At 44.6% G+C, this 23,798-nt stretch overlaps 1 protein-coding gene across 1 annotated transcript in view; it reads right to left on the bottom strand.

Moving 5' to 3' along the window:
- Window positions 1-6,601: 6,601 nt before the first annotated feature.
- cibar1 (CBY1 interacting BAR domain containing 1) overlaps window positions 6,602-23,798 on the bottom strand; it is a 38,614-nt gene continuing 21,417 nt past the window's right edge. The window contains exons 7-8 of the mRNA XM_084327047.1: window positions 14,627-14,725; window positions 6,602-7,818 (exon numbers count right to left, since the gene is read on the bottom strand). Of these exons, the coding sequence (XP_084183173.1) occupies window positions 7,684-7,818; window positions 14,627-14,725 (234 nt within the window). The 3' untranslated portion in view covers window positions 6,602-7,683. The remainder of the gene's footprint in view (window positions 7,819-14,626; window positions 14,726-23,798) is intronic.

Raw genomic sequence — 23,798 nt, 5'->3', positions numbered from 1 at the left:
CACATCCAATGAGATCACCTTTTAGTTAGTTGTCTTATATAAGATATACCCATAATACCTGTTATCTAAAAAAAAAAAACCTACACACATATGCTCAGCTCGAACCCCCCCCTCCCGGACCCCACCTTGAGAAGTACCTCCACTATCCCTCGCACCTAACCAGACACTACCATTATAAGCTAGCTTTTATTCTCTCCACCACTTCTAACCACATTGACATTTTGGATTCATTGAGACCCAGAATTCTTGCTGTAGATATTTCATGGTAAATTACATCGAGATATGTAAGAAACCAAACTTTACGGCAAAATTTTTCCGGTTGAAACCAGCGTGATGAAATATGATTTTATAGTGAAAATCATTACCAAAACGTCCGGAAAAGCCTCACGGGAGCATTATAGACTGTCATACAAATGTACAAATGCTATAAGGTGGCAAGAAATGCACTATAAACAATACTTTGCGGCGTCGTTTCTTGCGCTAGCTTCTGTTAGCCAGTATTAGCCTTAATTAGCGTGAGCAAGTAAACTAACAGTGAACGTTTTTACATGAAATACAGCCCAAAAACCCTGCTGACAAACGTTTGCTTATTAAATACATTCTATACTATAATAATACAAACGTTTCATTGCCTCTCTGTGACGACAAAGTTGTTAAATAAGGGGAGAAAAGTAGCTAAAACCAATGTATTTGGATGGGACAGGAAGTACCATTGGCAACCGGAAGTCAGCCGGAAGTGCCTACTTTTAGGTTGTGCAAGTGGAGAATTGTCAGTGAAACCTGCTCCTCATCCTTCCAGTTCCCAGTGTGAGCAATTAGTCTGTGTGGGTGTTTTTGTGTGTGTCCTCTGATTGGCTGGAAGACTGATTCACAGAGGAGCTGATTGGTGCAGCCTGCGGATTTAAACTCCAGCTGTCGAGTCCTCTCCCTCTCGCTCCTCCTCCTCCTCTCGCTCTTCTCCCTCTTGCTTCTCCTCCTCTCGCTCCTCCTCCTCTCGCTCCTCCTCCTCCCTCTCGCTCCTCCTCCTCCTCTCGCTCTTCTCCCTCGCGCTCCTCCTCCTCTCGCTCCTCCTTTCCCTCTCGCTCCTCCACCTCCCTCTCGCTCCTCCTCCTCCTCTCGCTCTTCTCCCTCGCGCTCCTCCTCCTCTCGCTCCTCCTTTCCCTCTCGCTCCTCCACCTCCCTCTCGCTCCTCCTCCTCCTCTCGCTCTTCTCCCTCGCGCTCCTCCTCCTCTCGCTCCTGCAGGGGGGGGGGGGGGGGAATCCCTGCATATATCGGTATTGGTTGATATCGGTATCGGAAATTAAGAGTTGGACAATATCGGTATATCGAAAGCCAATATCGAGCATCCCTATTTATTACTCATTCACATTGTCAAGTAGCAGCCCAGTAAAAGGGAGAATCCCTGTTTTTGTTTGTACACAAGTTAGATTTAGTATTTCTGCACAACATTCTAAATGGGACTTAGTGTTGGACTTCCTGTCAGCTGTTGAGGGATGGGCGTGCTCGCTGCTTCCACTTGTATTTGGTTACCACCGGGGATGTCCACAAAATATAGTGCTTGTTTGTGCCACTGAAACAGAAATCTCGCTCTGAGATCCTGCGAGGCGTGAGTTGTTGCAGGAAGAAGAAACACGTTAATGTCCCCATGGGCCGTACAGGTCTTCTTTAAACAAGTCAAGAAGAAAACATAACAATAAGTCAAGAACAGAACAAGAACACCATAAGGTCCAAAAAATGTAAGATAAATGCAAATAAATGAAAGAATACAACACTCCCAGACATACCCCACGCGAAGGTAAGGAAAAACTCACTAAAACCTAACAATAGGGAAAACTGCTCCACAGGCAGTGTGGAGGAGAGAAACCTTAGAAGGGCCATTCAAGGGGGGATCTCCCTTCTTAGATGTCGGTGATAGTAGTGTTGCAGACTAACAAAAGATAACAACAGTGTTCGTGTTTGTGCATTTCCAAATTGTGCCAACAACACGACGCCCGCCCACTTTGCGTCGCGTTCATAGACTATCGATACGGACACGCTTTCCTCAAGAAATGCTGCAGACAGAGTGGACGTAATGTAATTCATTATAAAAAAATGGCAACCAACTGTTTTGACTGCCAATACCCATTCAGCATCGGGTATATCGCTGTGCATCGTTATTGCTGCCTGTTATGTACTAGGAGCCTGATCACTCCTGTGTCACTGTGCATGCAGGCCTGATCACTCCTGTGTCACGGGGCATGCAGGTGAGGGCTGCCAATTAGCTAATTACTGCTGATTGGCTACCTGCTGGCAGCTTTAAAACCAGCCCTGGTAACACACATGCAGGGTCTGTGGTTAGAGAAGTGTTGGGTAACAGATAGCTATCACGGTCTTCTGTCCTTGTACTTTAGTTTACACCAGTAATTCCTTAATAGAGTAGCATTTTGAGTTAGAGCACAGGGTTTTGGTGTTGGTTTGCACATAGGTTGCGGGCCTTTGAGCCAGGGTCGTAACACTGCCGCTATGCGCTTTAAGATGCGTTCTAGAAATAGATTTCCCTAAACAAGTACTCAAGCTCTACTCTAGTCATTCATTCGAGTACTCGGTCTGGGAAAACATTACTCGTGCCCCTCCCTCGTCCAAACTGTTCCCCATAGCAACGCAATTCCACTGAAACCGCCTATATATCAAGGATTTGTCTCAAATCCCAAAGATTTGTTTCATGTTGTTTTTCTCAACCCAACAAGGGCCCAGGGCCTGGCCTGGCCTCTGGCAAATCTCCCCCTCTCTCTCTCCCTCTCCATTTTAATCCTTTCATCATTTCCTCCCCTTGTTTTCTTTTCTTTTCCTCCCTCTCTCTCGTGTGTGGCTCTGGTTTATTTATTTATGACTATAATGGAGGTTGTCCTGTTGTCTTGGTAGCAGTGAGCTGAGCTTCATCACTGGAGACTAGGGATGTCCGATATTATCGGCCGATATTGGCATTCAAATGTAATATCGGAAATGATCGGTTTTCAATTTTTGAATTTTTTTTACATTTATTTAACCTTTATTTACCCAGGCAAGCAAGTAAGAACAAATACTTATTTTATTTATTGTCAAAAGAATGCATAATGTTGTGTTAATTCCACGACAAGAGATATGTAATGTTAATTATTACCTGAAATTATTCCGTTTTTGGGGGGGGAAAACCCTGTCTATATCGGTTGATATCGGCATCGGAAATTAAGAGTTGGACAATATCGGTATATCGGATATCAGTAAAAAAAAAAGCCAATATCGAACATCCCTAGTTATTACACTCTTCATCACCTGGAGACGCTCTTCTCACTCTTCATCACCTGGAGACGCTCTTCTCACTCTTCATCACCTGGAGACGCTCTTCTCACTCTTCATCACCTGGAGACGCTCTTCTCACTCTTCATCACCTGGAGACGCTCTTCTCACTCTTCATCACCTGGATACGCTCTTCTCTCTCTTCATCACCTGGAGACGCTCTTCTCACTCTTCATCACCTGGAGACGCTCTTCTCACTCTTCATCACCTTAAGGCGAGCACAGAAAGACTCAGAAGAAGCTTCTATCCCCAGGCCATCAGGCTGCTAAACGAACAATAAACACTATGCAACAACCATCAAATGCACACAGCACACACACCTACACGCACACACTCACTCAAACAAACAACACACTGCAGCACCCACTCTCCACACTTTAGATCACACAAACACACTTTACACTTTATATTTATTGATAAAGGATTTGCACTACAACTCGTACACCTACTGTGAATTGTACCTAAATTGCACCTCGTCCCATTCCTGCCTTGCACTATATAGTATTGTATATTAGTACACTGCACAGTATTGTATATTGTATGGTAACTACGTCTATTCTGCATCGAACATTGTACATATGTCTAAACTGAACACTGTGACCTCATTTTTTTACTTCTAATTTTACTATGTTATTTTATTTCATACTTATCTTGTCTTGCACAGTCTCTGGAGCGTAACAGTAAGAAGCATTTTGTATAAAAGTATTCTGTACTTCTGTATGACAACTATTAAAGAAACTTGAAACTTGAAACTTGGAGACGCTCTTCTCACTCTTCATCACCTGGAGACGCGCTCTTCAGAGATGGGGCTTAAGTGTGGCGCTGAAAGTGTTAACGTTACCTTTAGCGTTGTTCTCCTGCCGCTACGTTATCGAGGAACCGACGTGAAAAGGCTTTCTCTCTCTCTCTCTCTCCGTACTAAAGTAATAAAGAAGTGAGAATAAAAGAACGTGACCGTGGACGACCCGGTCTGACTCACACGGTCCCAGGCGATGGATGACTCACTGCAGAGCAGCAGGCTGCCGCTCAGGGCCAGAGGAGAGCACAGCGAGTCAAGCCGGTACATGACTGTGTGTGTTTATATACACATTAACCTCATGTGCATTAAGGTAATCTCACAGCAGGTCCATGACACACATCCCACACTCCTATAGTAACCACAGGCTGCCAGCTCACCAGTCAAACCGGTGGTTGGGGCGGGGCTGTTCTATTACCAAGCAAAACTATGTGCGAGAGGAAAAAAACAAACATATATATATATATATATTGTATATCTTGTGTTGATGGTTGATGGCTGTTCTTATGTTCTTCTCACACATGGACACACACACACACCACACATCCTGCACTCTCTCACACACAAACACACTACAGGTCACTTTATGGAGAGAAAAAAAAGGTCACTTTAAAAAACATAGCTGTATGTTTTTGTATAGTATAGTTAGTATAGTAGTTATACATAGCATAACTGTATATTGTATAGTAGTGTATATAGGACTCATTACCTTCAATTCGTAAGCTTAGCATTGTATTTTATCTTGGTACTTTTTATCATGTCTATTTTTATTCTATTATTATTTGTATTTTTGCACAATCAGAAGTATGAGTATGTACATACTAGGGCTGACCCCGATTAGTCGAATAGTCGACTACTCGATAGAGGAGCCGTAGTCGACTGCCAACCTCTTAGTCGAATGCAAAAAAAAAATTATATATATTTTTTGTATCATTCTTTCCAAAAGAAAAGAGGCCTAGAAGCGTGGCTAACACTAATGGCACGACGCATACCAGAGGCTAACTGCCTAAGCAAAACGGGCACAGAGGCACTGAAAGAGGATTTCACCCATCTAATGAACACACTAGAGTAGATATCAATGTGTATCCATCAGTGGACCAATTGCATGCTTTCGCAGAGGACAAGAAGCCTTCAGTCGACTCCTTCAGACATTAAGCACCCCCCACAGCCCAAATGGAATGATACAATTTTGGCGACTACAAGTCGACTATACAAACCCTTAGTCGGGGACAGCCCTAGTACATACACGTACGTGTGTGTGTGTATACAACCGGATGTATTTGTGAGTTTAAGAGATTGTAATATAGACTGTATATTATATATACAACAGGTCAGCAGGAAGGGTACAACTCTGGCAGCTAAGGGTCAGTAAGATTGTTCGTCTAACAGTGCTGAACTTGAGTGCTACAGTCTTGAGTGCATAGTAGTAGACATATTAGCACAGTAGGTACATTTACATTTTGTCATTTAGCTGACGCTTTTTTCCAAAGCGACTTACAAGTTCTGTACGACAGTCATCAGGAAGGGCACAACTCTAGGTAGTAATATAGGCAGGCACGTGCACACATAGAGGCCAAGGGGTGCCTGAGCACCTGCCTTTTTGAGCCTCATCAAAAAAGTGCCCTTTTTGATTTTTTTTTTTCTTTTTTTTTTTACTGTTACGCATATCGACTGCCCTTCCAATTGAAAAATGTCAGGATAGAATCAAAATATTAGGTAAAGAGAGAGATGCCCCATATTCCATTGCAGTTTGCACGGCCTCCTCAGCGTGCCTCTCCGCGGACCTATATATTTTATGCATAGCGTGGGTGGTGATGATGATGATGATAGAAACCGCTGTTGAATGCTGGTATTACACTCATTGAGGGACACAAAGAAGTCAAGTCCGATGGGATTTGGGAATCTCAAATACAAATCGGGATTGGAATAAAAAATGCATTTATATTAAACAATACAGAATATACAGCACTTCTTGGGGTCTGTAGGGTAAGCACTTATTCCCTCCCCCCTGAACATTTATGGAGATGTATGGGCCTTTTAAGTCAGTGATAAAAGTGTCTTTCAAGGATAAGTGAGCTCCTGCACTGATTATTATAGTTCAATATTTGATCACCAAAACCCCCCAAAAAGCATAGAAAGGGGGCCCCCCGCCCGAAAAGGGCCCTTACAAGCTCGCTTACTATATACACACAAGTGTAGTGCCCTTTTCAGCCTTAGAGCACCTGCCCCTCTAAAGTCCTGTGCACGTCCCTGAATATAGGCATAGCAGTAAATACATATTAGCACAGTAAATGGTGCATCTTTATATAACAGCTTTTATCCAAAGCGCTTTACAATTTGTTCCTCACATTTGACCCATTCACTCACACAGTCACACACCGACGGCTGAGGCGACCATGCAAGGTGCCGACCTGCTCATCGGGAGCAGTTAGGGGGTTAAGTGGCTTGCTCAAGGACACTTCGACACTAGTAGTATAGACAGTTAAGATTCCTTAGTAGCAACGTGCACAAGATACTGTGTGTGTGTGTAGAAGTGGATGAATTCCTGCAGATTATAGAGAAACTGTAATATAGATGTGTGACGTGTGTGCGCATGTGTTATACTTGGAGCAGAAAACAGCTTCTATTCATGACAAGGGCAGGAGCAGAATGATAAATGTATTGAATGACTCATGCTTGATAGAAACGGGAGCCATGCCCATGACACAATGACTGACACACACATGCACTGGCTTTCACCAGTGACACACACACACACACACACACACACACAAGAATGCACACATATGTGTGTGTAAACCGAGCGTGTGGAGTGTCCTCCCGAGCGTTCCTCCGTCCCGCCGAACTGCAGCAACGACGTTGGAAGAGATGACTCACGACCGCGACCATCGCTCACCCCGTCACTCACCCCGACTCGCGGTGCCCGTTGTATGCGAGACCGGCTCGGGGCACAAGTTAACGGTGTGCGTGCCGATCACGCTGCGGTGCAATCGGAAACATCGCAGAGGACTGAGAAATGACAGCAGACGGGAGTTTATTATTACACGGAATGTCTTTATTCTATAAATACAGGCGGTTACCCTGTGCAATATATCTCGCACTATAGAATGTGCCTGTGTTAGCAAAGAGTAATGCACTTTTTGGCGTTATGTAATAACTACGAACACTGCTCACGACACCTATAGAAGGTTAATTTGGCTTTAGTATAAAAAGGTTATATAGTGTTACTACAGTCTACTACAGGATGTCCACTGCCCTCCGCGCGCAGACAAACAAACAAAACACACGTGACTGCGTCAAATGTATATACTCTCTTTTTTAAACTCTTTTTGTATCACAAACAGTACTGTATTTGTAAATCTGGTATGTCATAAATGTATAGATGTAGCAGTACTGTCTATCTGTATGTCGTGTGTGTCATAAATGTCATGATGAATTGAAAATGGGGGACCTTGATGTAAACAAGACGAAAGTCTTTCTCTGCTCTGCATCCCCTTAACAATTGTGTGTATTGAGCTGTACTGTATTGTACCCATTCTGCAATCTGTTCATAACATTTTCAATCAATCAATCAATGACGTGTTTTCTCATCGTCTGTGACTTCCTCCTCCTCATCATCTTCCTCGTCTTCTTCCTCGTCGTCGTCCTCCTCCTCTTCTTCATCCTCCTCTTCTGCCCGCCCCTGCCGGCTGGAGGTCCTCGGTTGCTATGATGAAAACAAAACCACGGTCACCGCGTCATCCATACCTCTGTACGCTAAAAGCTTTCCCTTGAGCCGTTGAGTCCCCTCTCCCCTCTCATTTAGTGGAGGTGGTCTCTCCACCGATAAACTCTCTGAAGTCCAAATCAACCACCCCTCCTCTGTTAGGACTGTCTGACTCTTAACACATTCCCGGCCAGCCATTAGCTGGGCCCCACTCTAGGAAGTCCACCTTGCCATTACAAACGTTCACTGTGCGTCACGTTGTTTGTAGAGCTAAATCTATATTTTATCTTATAGCTATGGGTCCAATGTCATTGTCAATTGACAGTATGAACCTCCGGTTCAATATGCCACAAAGAAATTATTTTTTCATCAATACGTTCCCGTTTTATACCGTGGTGAATATGAGTGTTATATCGGAATGATCTGGGATCATTCCTGCAAAGCTATTTATAAGGCGCTAAGCTAATAACGTTAAATCGATTGGCGTTTCGTCCCTACACAAGCTAGAGTTAAAAATCCAAATGCATATGATCGGTATTATGTTCCATCATGAATGCATGAAAGGGGGGGGGGGGGGGGGCGGGGGAAGTCGTTTCTGATTATTGATTACCAATAACGGCATTCGTTATTACCATAACATAGGATGAGCAGGGGGATGGCTATTAAATCCTTGCACGATCAAGCTGAAATTTACGTCAAATTGCTCTTACCTGTGGCCAGTTGGATTCCAAAAAGAATTTTCCAGTTATTTGATCGCCATCTGCTAGATCATATGTATTGGCTGATGCCATATTCCTTTACTGCATAATGAATTCGGCGTCGCAAAAAGTATTCCAGGCGATCAGGTGAAGCCCTCGCTTCAGGCTAACAGAAAAGTCCGCCCGGAGCGAATTTTTTTTTACACCAAGTCTGAAACAAGGATTACTGCATTCTCGAGACAGCGCCACTACCAGGATCTGGCCGGTACTGCACTTTCTGAGTCCCAATATGCCTTTTCCAGCCAAAATACAGCTCAGTGACATTGAATAGGATATTAAAATCGAATAAAAGAAAAAACAAGTTAAAAACATATATATCAAGTTCAAGTTCAAGTTCTTTAATAGTTGTCATACAGAAGTACAGGATACTTTCATACAAAATGCTTCTTACTGTTACGCTCCAGAGACTGTGCTAGACAAGATAGTATCAAATAACATAATAACATAATATAGCATGAATTTAGAAGAAGAAAATGAGGTCAGTGTTCGGTATAGACATATGTACAATGTTCTGAGTTACCATATAATATACAATACACAATACTATGCAGTGTACTAATGTACAGTACTATCTAGTGCAAAGCAGAAATGGGATGAGGTACAATTTTAGGTACAATTTACAGTAAGGTGTACGAGTTGTAGTGCAATCCTTCATCCATAAATATAAAGTGTGGGGAGTGGGTGCTACAGTGTGTTTGTTTAAAGTGGGTGTGTGCTATAAGTGTGTGGAGTGGGTGCTACAGTGTGTTTGTTTAAAGTGAGTGTGTGCGTGTGGATGTGTGTGCTATGTGCGTTTGGTGGTTGTTGTTGTGTAGTGTTCATTCATTGTTCGTTTAGCAGCCTGATGGCCTGGGGATAGAAGCTTCTTCTGAGTCTTTCTGTGCTCGCCTTGAGACTCCTGTATCGCTTGCCTGACCGCAGCAGTTCAAAGAGGCAGTTGTTCGGGTGACTGGAGTCTTTAATGATTCTCTTAGCCTTGCCCTTGCAACGCTTGTAGTAAATGTTCTGGAGGGTGGGGAGCCCCCCTCCAATTGTGCGTTCGGCTGAACGTGTCACTCTTTGTAGTCTGCTTTGGTCTTGTGCAGTGCTATTCCCAAACCAGGAGGTGATGTTGCCGGTCAAGATGCTCTCTATTGTACATGAGTAGAAGTTCTTAAGGATCTTCTGGCTGACTTGGAACTTCCTTAGGCGCCTAAGGAAGTAGAGGCGTTGTCGTGCCTTCTTCACAACACTGTTAATGTGTGTGGTCCATGTCAAGTCCTCGGATATGTAGGCTCCGAGGTACTTAAAGCTGTTGACTCTCTCAACCGGTGCCCCGTCGATGCTGAGGGGGCTGTAGTCCTTGACCCCCGACCTCCTGAAGTCCACAATCATCTCCTTTGTTTTGCTGACGTTCAGGGAGAGGCTGTTTTCCTGGCACCATCCCGCCAGGACCTTGACCTCTTCCAGGTAGGCCCTCTCGTCGTTGGCAGAGATCAGGCCCACCACCACTGTGTCGTCAGCAAATTTGACGATTGTATTGCTACTCCGCTGAGCCACACAGTCGTGTGTGTACAGGGAGTAGAGGAGGGGACTCAGAACACAGCCCTGGGGGGCCCCTATGTTGAGGGTGATGGATGAGGAGGTGCAGTTGCCTGCTCTCACCACCTGGGGTCTGCCAGTCAGGAAGTCCAAGACCCACTGGCAGAGGTCATAGCCCAAGCCCAGGTCCCTGAGCTTGGCTATGAGTATGGAGGGGACTATGGTATTGAATGCCGAGCTGTAGTCGATGAATAGCATTCTCACATAGTTCCCCTGCCTCTTGTCCAGGTGTGATGCTGCATGATTGGCCGTCAAGCGTCGGCTCCCAATCACGTATATATACCGGGATTGGCTGGGAATGTGTTAATAATAAACACTGTTAGAAATATCTCACTCTTAATAATAAACACTATTAGGACTATCGGACTCTTAATAATAAAACACTGTTAGGACTCTTAACTCAATGGGGGCCATTCACGGAATATTACGTGTTTGCCCGACAACCGTTGGGTGCCAACCACGTAATATTAAGTTATATCTTTTTTTTTTTTTTTTTATTTATTATCCTATTCAATGCCAGGGACCCGTATGTTGCAGTTTTAAGGCCTACTGCGACGCCGAGGGTGCAGTACCGGCCAAATTCTCCCAGGTGGCGGTATCGAGCTGCAGTAAACCCTGTTCCAGACCCTGTGTTACACTGAACGTTTTTTTTTTCATAGATTTTCTGTAGACGGCAAGGCTAGAAGTTCAATCGGTCGCATACAAACGTCTACGGGACATCCGATGCATATGCTGTGGTTGGTTATGTCGTGGGCCAAATGGAAATCGGATGGAGCAGATATCGATCAAACAATTGGAATATTATCTTTGGAATACTCCCGATCAAAAGGTAAGGATCATCTGACGTAAATTCTGGCTTGATTGTGCAAGGTTTTCATACCGATCCAGCTGATCAGCGTTTTTAGTGTTCAATACTAATGCCGTTACTGGTAATCAATAATCAGAAACGACCCCCCCCCCCCCTTTCATGCATTCATGATGAAACATAATACCTACTGTATAGATTTGATTCAGGAATACTAGCGTGTATAGGCAAGAAACGCCAACGCAAATAGTAGAATATGGCTATTACGCAGCCTTTCAGGAATTACCCCATACCGCTGTAAAACCATCCTTATATTCACCACGGTATACCACGGGAACGTATGCATGGAAAAATTATCTATTTTTTTCATCTTGAAGAAGAAGAAACACAGTGTTAAATTACTATAATATTGTATCCATGGCTATAATATAGAATATAGATTTAGCTCTACAAACAAGGTCACGCAGTCGTATCTTTTAACGCTAGGCCCAGCTACAGCGGGGCCCCGTCTAATGGGTGGCACTGATTGAGTTAACACTTTGGGTGCCAAAAACGTGTTAATACGTTTCTGGGCCCCAACCGTAGAGTGCCAAAAATTTCTTTTTACGTTTCTGGGTTGTTTTTCCTTTTTTTTTATATTTTTCTTCATTATCCATCCAGGGAGCCTGGCGTTAGCATAGGGAATTAGTCTGAGGTCGCCAAAGTGCAATACCGGCCGCATCCAGCTAGACGGCGGTATCGAGCACCCTTTGAAACCTTGTATCTTGGCCTGTGCGTCGATCTAATATCTCCGGGTTGTTTTTATATTTTTTGGCAAGGGGAGCGGTTATAACGGTCGGATTGAGAAGAATCAAATGCATGATGTGTGGTGGATTATGTTGGCGACACGATGGACATCAATACTTGGAATCGCGATCAGATAATTGGAATATTCTTTTTGGGGTACATCCTAGTCAAGGTATATGATATCAATCTTGCATTGATCCAAGCATGTCTTCACCTCGATCTGAACATGTGTGTGTAACGTTAGTCCACAAAGTATGCCGTTGGTGACGATCAAAGCATCAAAAAAATACCCCCACCCCCTTTCATGCATTCATGATGAAACATAATACCTATGATATAGATTTGATTTGAGAATAATAGTGGGTCCAGGCAAGAAACGGCAACGGTTTTAGTATAATTACCCCAGACCGATCTAAAAACATACTCATATTCACCACGGTATAACGCGCGAATGTATGCATGGAAAAATTATCTCTTTTTTGCATCTTGACCGGAAGAAAGTCACTGTCAAATGACCATAGAATTGTATCCATAGCTATAATATAGAATATAGTTATAGCTCTACAAACAAGGTGACAGACTCCTATCTTTTAAAGCGTGGCAGTGCATAGATGGGGCCCGAAAAAGGCGTGGCACCCAATGTGATAAGGGACTGTTGCAGCAGTTGTTTTGTTAAGTGACCCATTAACACTTTGAGTGCCAGCAGGGGGCGCCAGAAATAGCGCTTGAGTGCCAGATTGATTGATTGATTGATTTTTATTGTGGAGTCAAAGACAGCATCCAAGGGATAAAAACATGAGAAAGTGCAAGCACTTATTTCCATCATGGTCTGATTTTGGACATGGACAGACATCATAAAAACATAGAGCATCATAATAAAACAGAGAGCATCATAATAAAACATAGATCATAATAAAAAAATATAGATCATCATAATAAAACATATAGCAACCCCATAAAACACACCCTACCCTCTCCTTCCTAGACATGGCTATTTTATACTTCACTGGCTAGCCATTTCTTTGTGGCACGTCTAAAGCTTCCCCCCTCTTCGATGTTTTTCAGGGCCACTGGAAGCTTGTTCCACTCCAGTGCCGCAGAATATAAAAAAGTATTTGTGCCCATTAATGAGTTGAATTTTGGCAGAATAAAATCTGTACTGCTCCTTCTAGTGGAATATGAATGATTGTCACGGAATCGATTAAAGTAATTGGATAGATATTTCGGACCTGTATTTTGAACTATCTTGTGTGTGAGACCTAATTTGATGTGAATTACCCTTTTATTGACCGGAAGCCAGTTTAGTTGCCTAAAGAAAGTTGGCCCTAGGTGAGTGCGTGGAGGTAGCTTAACACTTTGAGTGCCACGGACGCGATTTGTCGTTAGTTCATGCCGCCAGTTGAGTGCCACCAACGACATATAGCGTTTGTTTGTCGTATTTTTTTTATTAGCGATTTTAATTCATATTTCATCAATCGAGCCTCACGCTAGTGTTGCACTCTCTCTGAGCTCAATTGGGAAAATACCGCCCCCTATCGTCTCTCCCTGTGTAACTGCACCCCATTGGTTTAGACTGATGGGGGGGGGGGGGGGGGGGGGGGGGGGGGGGGGCAGCCTCCTCATGTTACTTCTCCGGCGAGGCATCTGAAGAGACCCAAGTGATTCGCCGAGCCGGAAAACGCGTGGAATACATAATTTACAGTACCCAACGTTGAATCAATAAACGCGATCGATATTTGGAATGGCGATCAGGAATTGGAATAATCTTTTTAGATAACATCTGATCTGAGGTAAGCAATTTATTTTACCAGTCTTGGGATAATCGGATCTGTTTTGACCTATCAGCGTGTGCCCCATCCCATGTGTGTGTGTGCGTTGATCAGGAAATGAGAATATATTTTTCAGATCGCTTCTATAGCGTGCATAAGTACACATATACTATCGATAATCTAGCGTTTATTTGAAAACTATTCATAAATAGGCATATAAAAATACAAGGTTTTTTGTGTATGCCAGAATATTCCAGTAAAGGGCGTTTATCACTGCGTTTACCATCCGGGAGACGATAGGTGCTGTTATTTGCCCTTTGCAAGCTCAGACCCATTCCCAATGATAACGTCAGGCTGGATGGATGAAAAATGAATGGATATAGCGAATAAAATAAATATCGATTAAAACCCGAGATTTCTCGGGTTTGGCGCCCAGAGCATGGCGAGTTAACCCGACTTATCTCGGGTTTGGCCTCCAATGTGTTAAGGGCCAGGTGTTAGACAGCAGTAATTAGGGATAGAAATTTAAAGGTTTGCTGGGCAAGCATCAGCGAAACGCTGAGAAACGAAGAGGGACAAAGAGGAGTTTTCCTGGGAGTTCTCCGCCGAGGGATCCGACCCACCCACCCATCTAGTGCTAAGTATACCATAATCCTATGTTTCACTCCACTCTGAAAAATTGTCCTTTCCCTCCCACTCTGCAATTTCTCTACCTCTCTTCCTCCCTTCTTCACCTTTCTCCCTGCCACTCTTGACACCATAATGTGTCTCATACCTATATGCACAATCTGCTCCTCCAGAACAGATTCAACCCACCCACGACAGTTTGGTAGCAACCCGGCTAATCTCTCCTACCCCCCTACAGCCACTAATATATCTGTCACAGTACGGGGATGCTTATGGAATTGCCAATGTAATTGATTTTAATTTTTTTATCTTCCTAAATCATGAATTCGAATTAATCGATTACATCGATTAATTGCCCAGCCCTAGTTGGCGGGATGCACTAAATAAGGATGCAGCTACATTGATCCATTAATTTAACCCTATAGTTGAGATGCCTGCAAGGCTGCTGAAGGTAGCCGGTATAACTACACACTGTGTCTTACCTGTAAAGCCCCCGACTTGCTCAGGGAGGATTCCGTCTGAGGGAGGGAGGTTCTGGAATGAGTTCCGATGATGTCTGAACGCAGCAGAGTCCTCAAACCCTGCCAAAGACAGTAGGAGATACTGTAATCCTCCATGGAGAAAAGTGAAAAGCCTACAATCCAACTAGGACTACGGCTGTGTTCACACTGCAAGCTTTGGTGCTCAATGCTGATTTATTGCTCAGAACAGATTTTCTTTGGTTGGTTTGTTTACAAGCTATAACATGATGATACAACTACAGTCAGTCCATTGACCAGGTCTGGCCAGGTTGTGAAAGGAGTCTGTCTCAAATCAAAATCAAATGTATTTGTAAGGCCCGACAACACACGTTAATGTCCCCATGGGCCGGACACGTCTTCTTTAAGAAGAAACATCACAATAAATCAAGAACAAAACAAAAACACCATGATGTCCACATTTCTTTAAATAAATAAAATAAATAAATGCAACACTCCCAGACATACCCCATGCGAAGGTAAGGTAAAACTCACTAAAAACCTAGCAATACGGGGAAAAAGCACCACAGGCAGTGTGGAGGAGAGAAACCTTAGAAGGGCCGGTCAAGGGGGGATCTCCCTTCTTAGATGTCGGTGATAGTAGTGTTGCAATAAAACAGGCGAAACAGTTGGTAAGCATGTACATGTAATGAAACATAAATAAGCAATAGCAACTAGGGTATATAAGAACATTTTGAAAGATTGAAAATAGAGCTGATCTGGCCTGGTGAAGGACAAGGCCAGACAGGCCACGGCACGGCTAAACCCTGGCTAGTGGAGACAAGGCAATAGGTGTCATAGTACTTTGGTCTTCAAAGTGCCAGGGAATAGCATTGAGAGAACACGTTTCACTTCTGTGATCTGACACGGTCCCACTCCCAAGATTTAACCGTGCTGCAAAGGTCAACTCGGTAAGGACATTCCATCGCTTGGAATGAGAACCATGTAGAATCACAAAACCACTTTCAATTACGTGGAATAAGCTGTGATTTAATGGTCGAGTGTTAAACGCTTCTCGCTCAGAGCGTTTAGACCCGACCGCGAAATTACGCAATTATTCCACGTAATTGGACGTGGTTTTCGAGTCTCTATGCAGTTCTCATTCCCAAACAATCAAATGTCTTACTAAGTGGACATTTAAAGACGAGTGTGGGCTTGATTTGAACATTAACCAAAAAGATAACAGCAAAACAAGAGAGTGACAGTTAAGTCGTTCAGAACCAACGAGAATAAAGATTCAGATGATCAGAGATGGGCATTGGGATCATTTGTGTCTGACCACTAAGTGTGTCCGACTCTTCACCACCAAAACCTGCAAGGACTACAACGCACGACGTACATCATGGTAAATGGTAAATGGCTGCTTTTTTATATAGCGCTTTTATCCAAAGCGCTTTACAATTAATTTTTACAGTTACTCACATTTTACCCATTCACACACCGACGGCGGAGGCAACCATGCAAGGTGCAAACCTGCTCATCGGGAGCAATTAGGGGGTTAAGTGTCTTGCTCAAGGACACATCGACGCGCTGCCCGGGAGGAGCGGGAATCGAACCGGGAATCGAACCGGGAACCAGACAACTGCTCTACCTCCTGAGCCACTGTTGCCCCCATATCATATCATGCCAGTTAGGGTACCTTTTGTGTATACTGTGTATCTTGTGTATACCGTTTACTTTTACTCGTATATATTCAGATTCAAATGTTTTATTTAATGTAACATATAATCTAACCGATGGGGCATACAGACCCTCATCTGCACCTTTGTTTATACGGTTTATTTTTCTCATATTTTTCACGAGCCGATACACTGAAATAATGTCACCAAGTCTTATATTGAAAACTGTTTGCATAAATTATTATAATTATTATCGGTGTTTTTTTTTTTTGTATTTTTTAAACAAACACATAAACAAACATGACAACACACGATAAGATATACAAGCATTAATTGTCAGAGCACATCCAATGAGATCACATTTTAGTTAATTGTCTTATATAAGATATACCCCTAATACCTGTTATCTAAAAACCTACACACATATGCTCCAGCTCGAACCCCCCCCTCCCGGACCCCACCTTGGGAAGTACCTCCATTATCCCTCGCTCCTAACCAGACACTACCATTATAAGCTAGCTTTTATTCTCTCCACCACTTCTAACCACATTGACATTTTGGATTCATTGAGTAAGAAACCAAACTTTCCGACAAATTTTTTCCGGTTGAAACCAGCGTGATGCATTATTATTGTAATTATTCTCTCACTCTCACACACAGTCCTTTTCAAAAAAATATAGGTCCTTGAATTTCTTTGCTCAGATGATGCATTCTAGTACCTCTCTGTTTCAGTCCTGTTCTCAATGGGCCGCGCGGAATTCAGATCCAACTTTTAGACTAAACGTCGCAGATCAAATATGACTCAACGTAATAACAGCAATAGCGTAGCGATCTCACTGTTGACATTTTTTTATGAAACATCCTTCATGTTCAACTTTAGGTAGAAAGGAGAAGATGTACTACATGTGGGAGCCGTCATCTCGTACAGGTATTTTATCCAGATCTCTTCACAGGCACATACATGTTATTATTAACATACATGTGCGTGATGAGGGTCTCTCTGGAGCTCGTCTGTGTTCCGCCGTGTTTTCATTGCAGGAAAAACACACGTCGTCGCTGCCCCCCCTGCCCCCCTGGGAGAGACGTGGCTGCTGCCCCCCCTGCCCCCCCTGGGAGAGACGTGGCTGCTGCCCCCCCTGGGAGAGACGTGGCTGCTGCCCCCCCTGCCCCCCTGGGAGAGACGTGGCTGCTGCCCCCCCTGCCCCCCCTGGGAGAGACGTGGCTGCTGCCCCCCCTGCCCCCCCTGGGAGAGACGTGGCTGCTGCCCCCCCTGCCCCCCCTGGGAGAGACGTGGCTGCTGCCCCCCCTGGGAGAGACGTGGCTGCTGCCCCCCCTGGGAGAGACGTGGCTGCTGCCCCCCCTGCCCCCCCTGGGAGAGACGTGGCTGCTGCCCCCCCTGGGAGAGACGTGGCTGCTGCCCCCCCTGGGAGAGACGTGGCTGCTGCCCCCCCTGCCCCCCCTGGGAGAGACGTGGCTGCTGCCCCCCTGGGAGAGACGTGGCTGCTGCCCCCCCTGCCCCCCTGGGAGAGACGTGGCTGCTGCCCCCCCTGCCCCCCTGGGAGAGACGTGGCTGCTGCCCCCCCTGCCCCCCTGGGAGAGACGTGGCTGCTGCCCCCCCTGCCCCCCCTGGGAGAGACGTGGCTGCTGCCCCCCCTGCCCCCCTGGGAGAGACGTGGCTGCTGCCCCCCCTGCCCCCCCTGGGAGAGACGTGGCTGCTGCCCTCCACCCAATTAAAAGTTGAACAGTATTACTAACCGTCAGGGAATTTCACCATTGTTGTCATTAAAAACCTGTAACCGTTTCGTCCCTATTGGACGCCGGCGTTCGGTTATATAATTATAATATTATAGCTCGATTTAGTCAAACCAAAAACAAACAACACTCTGAAAGAACGCCCCTGAAACCACACCGCCGACCGCCGCTTCGACCACATCTAAACGCTTGGAAAGTCTGCCTTCTCCTACGATGCTCCATAATAATAATAATAATAATAATAATAATAATAATAATACGATGCTCCATACACACATGGAATACCCTGCAACAGACTCTAAAGCTCGGAGCATTCCCGTCAGTCATGGAGTTTAAAAGGCGTTGCACTTGACCTATGTACTGAATCGTGTCATTGTTTTTAATCCACCATTGTAATAATTGTAATTGTAATTCATTGTCATTCATAACCCGATATGATATTTGTGTTCTTCTTTGTTAACTCGTCGTCACTGTAAACGAGGGAAACCTCAGAGTGCTTTCACGAGTATAAATAAAGGTTTGAATGAAAACATTCACCGTGTTGGAGAGAGATGTGTTTCGCGGAAGGCTCTTGATCAGGTCTATCCACATGCTTGTGATTTGTGCAGATTATGATTCCTGATCTCCTGTTGCTTTTCAGAGATAATATGAGTCACACGGCGAAGCGTCCGCCTGGGGCCCACCCACGGGGAGAGCGTTCAGACGGAGAGAGAGAGGAGATAATGGAGCGAGGCGGCATCTGGGAGACTCGTTCACCGGATAAGAGACAACATTTGTTTGTTTGTTTGTTTGCCGACAAGTTGATTCACCCCAAACCTCCAGCCAAAAAGAAGAAAAACAAGAAGAACCTATTATAAAAGCTACTGCGGATCGCTGGGAGAATTCCAATGCACACACACACGCCAGCATACTTGTGAGTGACTGCTAACGTTGAAGGGTGTGTAGGCTATACGGTGAGTAACGACTGTGACACAGAGCTGGGTGAGAGACTGCGCTGTCTTGCCAAATTCTTAGGCAAGGGCAGGGGTGGGGACATGACCATATATCAACCCACGATTAGGGGCCAAGACCTTATCTTATTGGTCTGTCATTCTCTGGTCGAAAGGCGTAACCATCATTGGTATTTTGTTTGTTTTTTTAAAGCCCTCATTGGTCAACTTCCCGTCACAACACTGTTGGAATGGAATCTTGGAACCTATTCTACACGTTCAAATGACTCACGACGGGTTAAAATAAAGGTTTGAAATGAGATTAAATAAAATAATTAGGCCTCAGTCAAGCCTACCACGCTCCTACAAGCCTACCACGCTCCCACAAGCCTACCACGCTCCCACAAGCCTACCACGCTCCTACAAGCCTACCACGCTCCCACAAGCCTACCACGCTCCCACAAGCCTACCACGGTCCCACAAGCCTACCACGGTCCCACAAGCCTACCACGCTGGCACAAGCCTACCACGCTCCCACAAGCCTACTACGCTGCCACAAGCCTACCACGCTGCCACAAGCCTACCACGGTAGTACCACGCTCCCACAAGCCTACCACGGTAGTACCACGCTTCCACAAGCCTACCACGCTCCCACAAGTCTACCACGCTGGCACAAGCACTGATGATAAACCTCTGTTCTACACTGATGATAAACCTCTGTTCTACACTGATGATAAACCTCTGTTCTACACTGATGATAAACCTCTGTTCAACACTGATGATAAACCTCTGTTCAACACTGATGATAAACCTCTGTTCTACACTGATGATAAACCTCTGTTCAACACTGATGATAAACCTCTGTTCTACACTGATGATAAACCTCTGTTCAACACTGATTGTTGTGAAGGATCAGATTAAACCGAATATATATATTTATTTATATATATATATTTAATAGTATTTGTATATCGTTTGATATCCCCTGTATATTCCTTGTACAATATGCACTGAATATCCCTTTAGTCTACTAAACAGCCCATAATAGTTTCATTCTACCATTGGACGAGAACCTGGCGCCAGCAGCCATACCCCTAGGTTCAAGTTCAATCGTGCCGACCAACATGTCGAGGCAAGCCCGGTTCCGCGTAGGAATACGTCTGGCGAAATACGAATGGTACTATTTGTTCACAGCGCATATATATATGGCGCAAGTAAAGTAGAACTTTCTTTTAGTCCATTAGTTCTTTACCCTCCAACCGAGTAACAGACGCGAAGCCTCACCCACGACGCACGTGTGGTGCAGTAAGGCCTACTTGGCCTCAGAATAGGCATTGAGATATCGTGTGGATTAATAGTTGAATTGTCATAGTTTGGCACTATACCGTCGAGTTGGACGTATTTCTATTAAGCTAATAATAGTCTATTATGTATGGTGCATCGTTCGGTTAGAGTTATAAAGTTATCAGTACCCCCATCGTTCCTGACGTTATCTGGAGTCTTAACCAGGCTGGGCAGACCACTAGTGGTGCTTGCATCCGAGGAGCTCCGGGCCAGGACGAGGAGACCTGTACATTGGATTACTCTACCCGGACGACGGCGAGCCTTCCACGGCTTGGATTATGCTTTGGGTGCTTTGATTATTCCATGGATAACGGCCAACACTGCTGAGTGTTGGAACTACCCCCCGGAGAGGAGTCAAGGTGAGACGGCGCTCTACACCAGGGAGGTCGCCTCACGTCTCTCCGTTGTGGACCGGCAGCTACCGTCCACCAGAGGGTCCAGCTGTATTCATCTGCGGACCGAGGTTCTGTGGGCACCGTGTTCAAGACTTTCAAGAGATTCTCCCAAGAAATCGTCGGCCAGATGGGATACCGCCAGCGGCTCTTCTAACCCCCCCCCTCCTACTGTCTTACAACCAGCGGGACCCCCCCCCCCCCTTAGTGTATCCAGCTATAATCATTTAAGTACCATCGCTATAGTTCCCTAAAGAACCGGGTTGTATACTTACTCCCTGCGTAACCAGAGATTGGACATTCAATGTTGATTTACCTACGAATACTCATTTGCCATACAAGTGCATTTCAAATCATAAGTGTCAACAAATGAACGTTGTATATACCTTTTGCTATATTAAATATTCGATTTGTACATTTGTGTGGACTTCGTTTCATCAGGTGGGAAAGTGTTCATCATATCTATATCATGTACTGTATGGCCAGAAGTTATAGTACAAGAGGTAGTGGTTTAATAATACCATACTTAACAATACAGTCAGGGAATTGTACCCCTCAGTTACACTGATGATAAACCTCTGTTCTACACCGATGATAAACCTCTGTTCAACACTGATGATAAACCTCTGTTCTACACTGATGATAAACCTCTGTTCTAGACTGATGATAAACCTCTGTTCAACACTGATGATAAACCTCTGTTCTACACTGATGATAAACCTCTGTTCTACACTGATGATAAACCTCTGTTCAACACTGATGATAAACCTCTGTTCTACACTGATGATAAACCTCTGTTCTACACTGATGATAAACCTCTGTTCAACACTGATGATAAACCTCTGTTCTACACTGATGATAAACCTCTGTTCAACACTGATGATAAACCTCTGTTCTACACTGTGATGATAAACCTCTGTTCTACACTGATGATAAACCTCTGTTCAACACTGATGATAAACCTCTGTTCTACACTGATGATAAACCTCTGTTCTACACTGTGATGATAAACCTCTGTTCTACACTGATGATAAACCTCTGTTCTACACTGATGATAAACCTCTGTTCTACACCGATGATAAACCTCTGTTCTACACCGATGATAAACCTCTGTTCTACACTGATGATAAACCTCTGTTCTACACTGATGATAAACCTCTGTTCAACACTGTGATTGTTCGGATCTTTCAAGAATGTTCTATTTGAATCCCTCCGAAAGGGCTGACAGGCACCACACAATGGATGACTCAATGGTTAGTCATTAGAGTTTGTTTATTTGAACAAACTAGTTGAGATGTTTTCTCCACAATACAACCTTTATAATTCCCACAGTTGACCACAGGCTTACCATAGGTCAAAAACCTGTGAAACAGAACAAAATGCAGTGCATACACATTAATCATAATATTAATATACAATATATATTAATATCAATACCAATCAATCAATCAATATTAATATTAATATCAATACATATTAATATATCAATACCACTATCAAATATACATACACTATCCATTTTATATATTATATTATATATATAATTTATATTTATATTATATATACATTACACTATACACTATCAAACCAGTATGTCATGTCCCCTTTAATTGTGGGTGAGAGGAGGGAGAACTAGAATGACTTCATTTCCCAGAATGCATGGCAATGTTTACTTCCTCCTCCGTGAGATACGAGCCACTAAGCTCCCCACACACAACGGACAAGATAGCAGTTCTCATCAAAGCACACACACGCTCACACCAAAGTTCCCCACATGAATCTCACCGTGACAAACCGGGAAAGCCACCAGGACACTAGTTCAGCTTTGCACCTACGGCGAGGTGCGTTAGCCTAGCCATAAGCTAGCGGCAAACATTCAGACACAAGTTAACGTTCATTCATTCAGCCAGCATCACCAACACCGTGCACTATGCAAATATTATCCGCAGGCTGCATTAGCAGCCAGCAGCCAACGTGATACATTACATTGTACATATGTGACACAGCCAAGTTAACATTGCAATCCCTTAATAAAGTCCACTTACCAATGGGCGATGTGATCCTGTCAGTGCTATAGTGAGAAGTGACAGCCCGCCACCATTTGAAAGGCAGCTGCGCGAACTGTGCATGCTCAGTCCCAATCACAAACGCCTGTTAACTTATTTAGACCCCTTTACACATCTGATCCTTATATTAAATAAACCAAAAGTCTTGACACCTCCCACTTGGCCGACTGATACAATCCAAGGAGGCCACTAAAATACAGGCCACTATAAATACAAGTCACTAGAGTGTTAATGGGCATCTCAGCCTTAAATCAAACTGTTGTAAGTATCTACATTAAAGTGCTTTTAACTAAGTGTCCTTCAAAGGTAAGTGGGACATTGTGAACACAACTCGTATCATGAACACAAACTAACTAAGGAGGTGGGCCCCACCACCTTTCCTCCTACGGAGTGTAGGTTTGCCCTTGAACCACTCAGTTGCCTCACAGGGTTACCCGCTAACTAAACAAAAGAGAGTCACAAAGTCTTTTGGGTACCCGATGGTGAGGACTTCTTCTGCTGGTCTTCAACCGGAATCAGGACCACCAGCCTCCGCACATCCCTGCGAAGGACGATGGTTGTGGGCAGGGTAAAGTCCTTTGCCCGGGGCCTGGATACATGGGGGGCAGGAAACCCTAGGCAGGTTGTGACGTCCGCGTCACGGACCACCCCCTTCTTGTCTGGATACGTGAAGACGATCCGGCCAAGCCGGAACTGTCCTCTTAAGGCATTCTGGTCTGCGATCCAGACCACATCTCCAACCTTGACACTCCTCTCTGCTCGGTGCCACTTATGGCGGATGAACAAGTTTGGACCTGCCAGTTCGCTCCATTTCGACCAGAATTTGTCCACCCCAGCCTGGACAGCCCTCAGCCTGCGCCACGGATGAGTTTCCACATCAATCCCTTGCATGTCTCCTCCTTGTCCGGTGCGCCCGAGGATAAGGGAGTTAGGAGTTAGGTACTCGACTGTGTCCTCTTGTTCCTGTGCCTTGGCGTCGATGGGTCGTTCGTTGGTTAAGTTGGCTGCCGAGTAGAGGAGGGTCTGGAACTCCC

This window comes from Notolepis coatsorum, assembly GCF_963971535.1.
Source record: "Notolepis coatsorum genome assembly, chromosome: 13".
Lineage (NCBI taxonomy): Eukaryota > Metazoa > Chordata > Actinopteri > Aulopiformes > Paralepididae > Notolepis > Notolepis coatsorum.
Note: the sequence above shows the minus strand (reverse complement) of the source record. Positions and strands in the feature narration are given on the sequence as shown.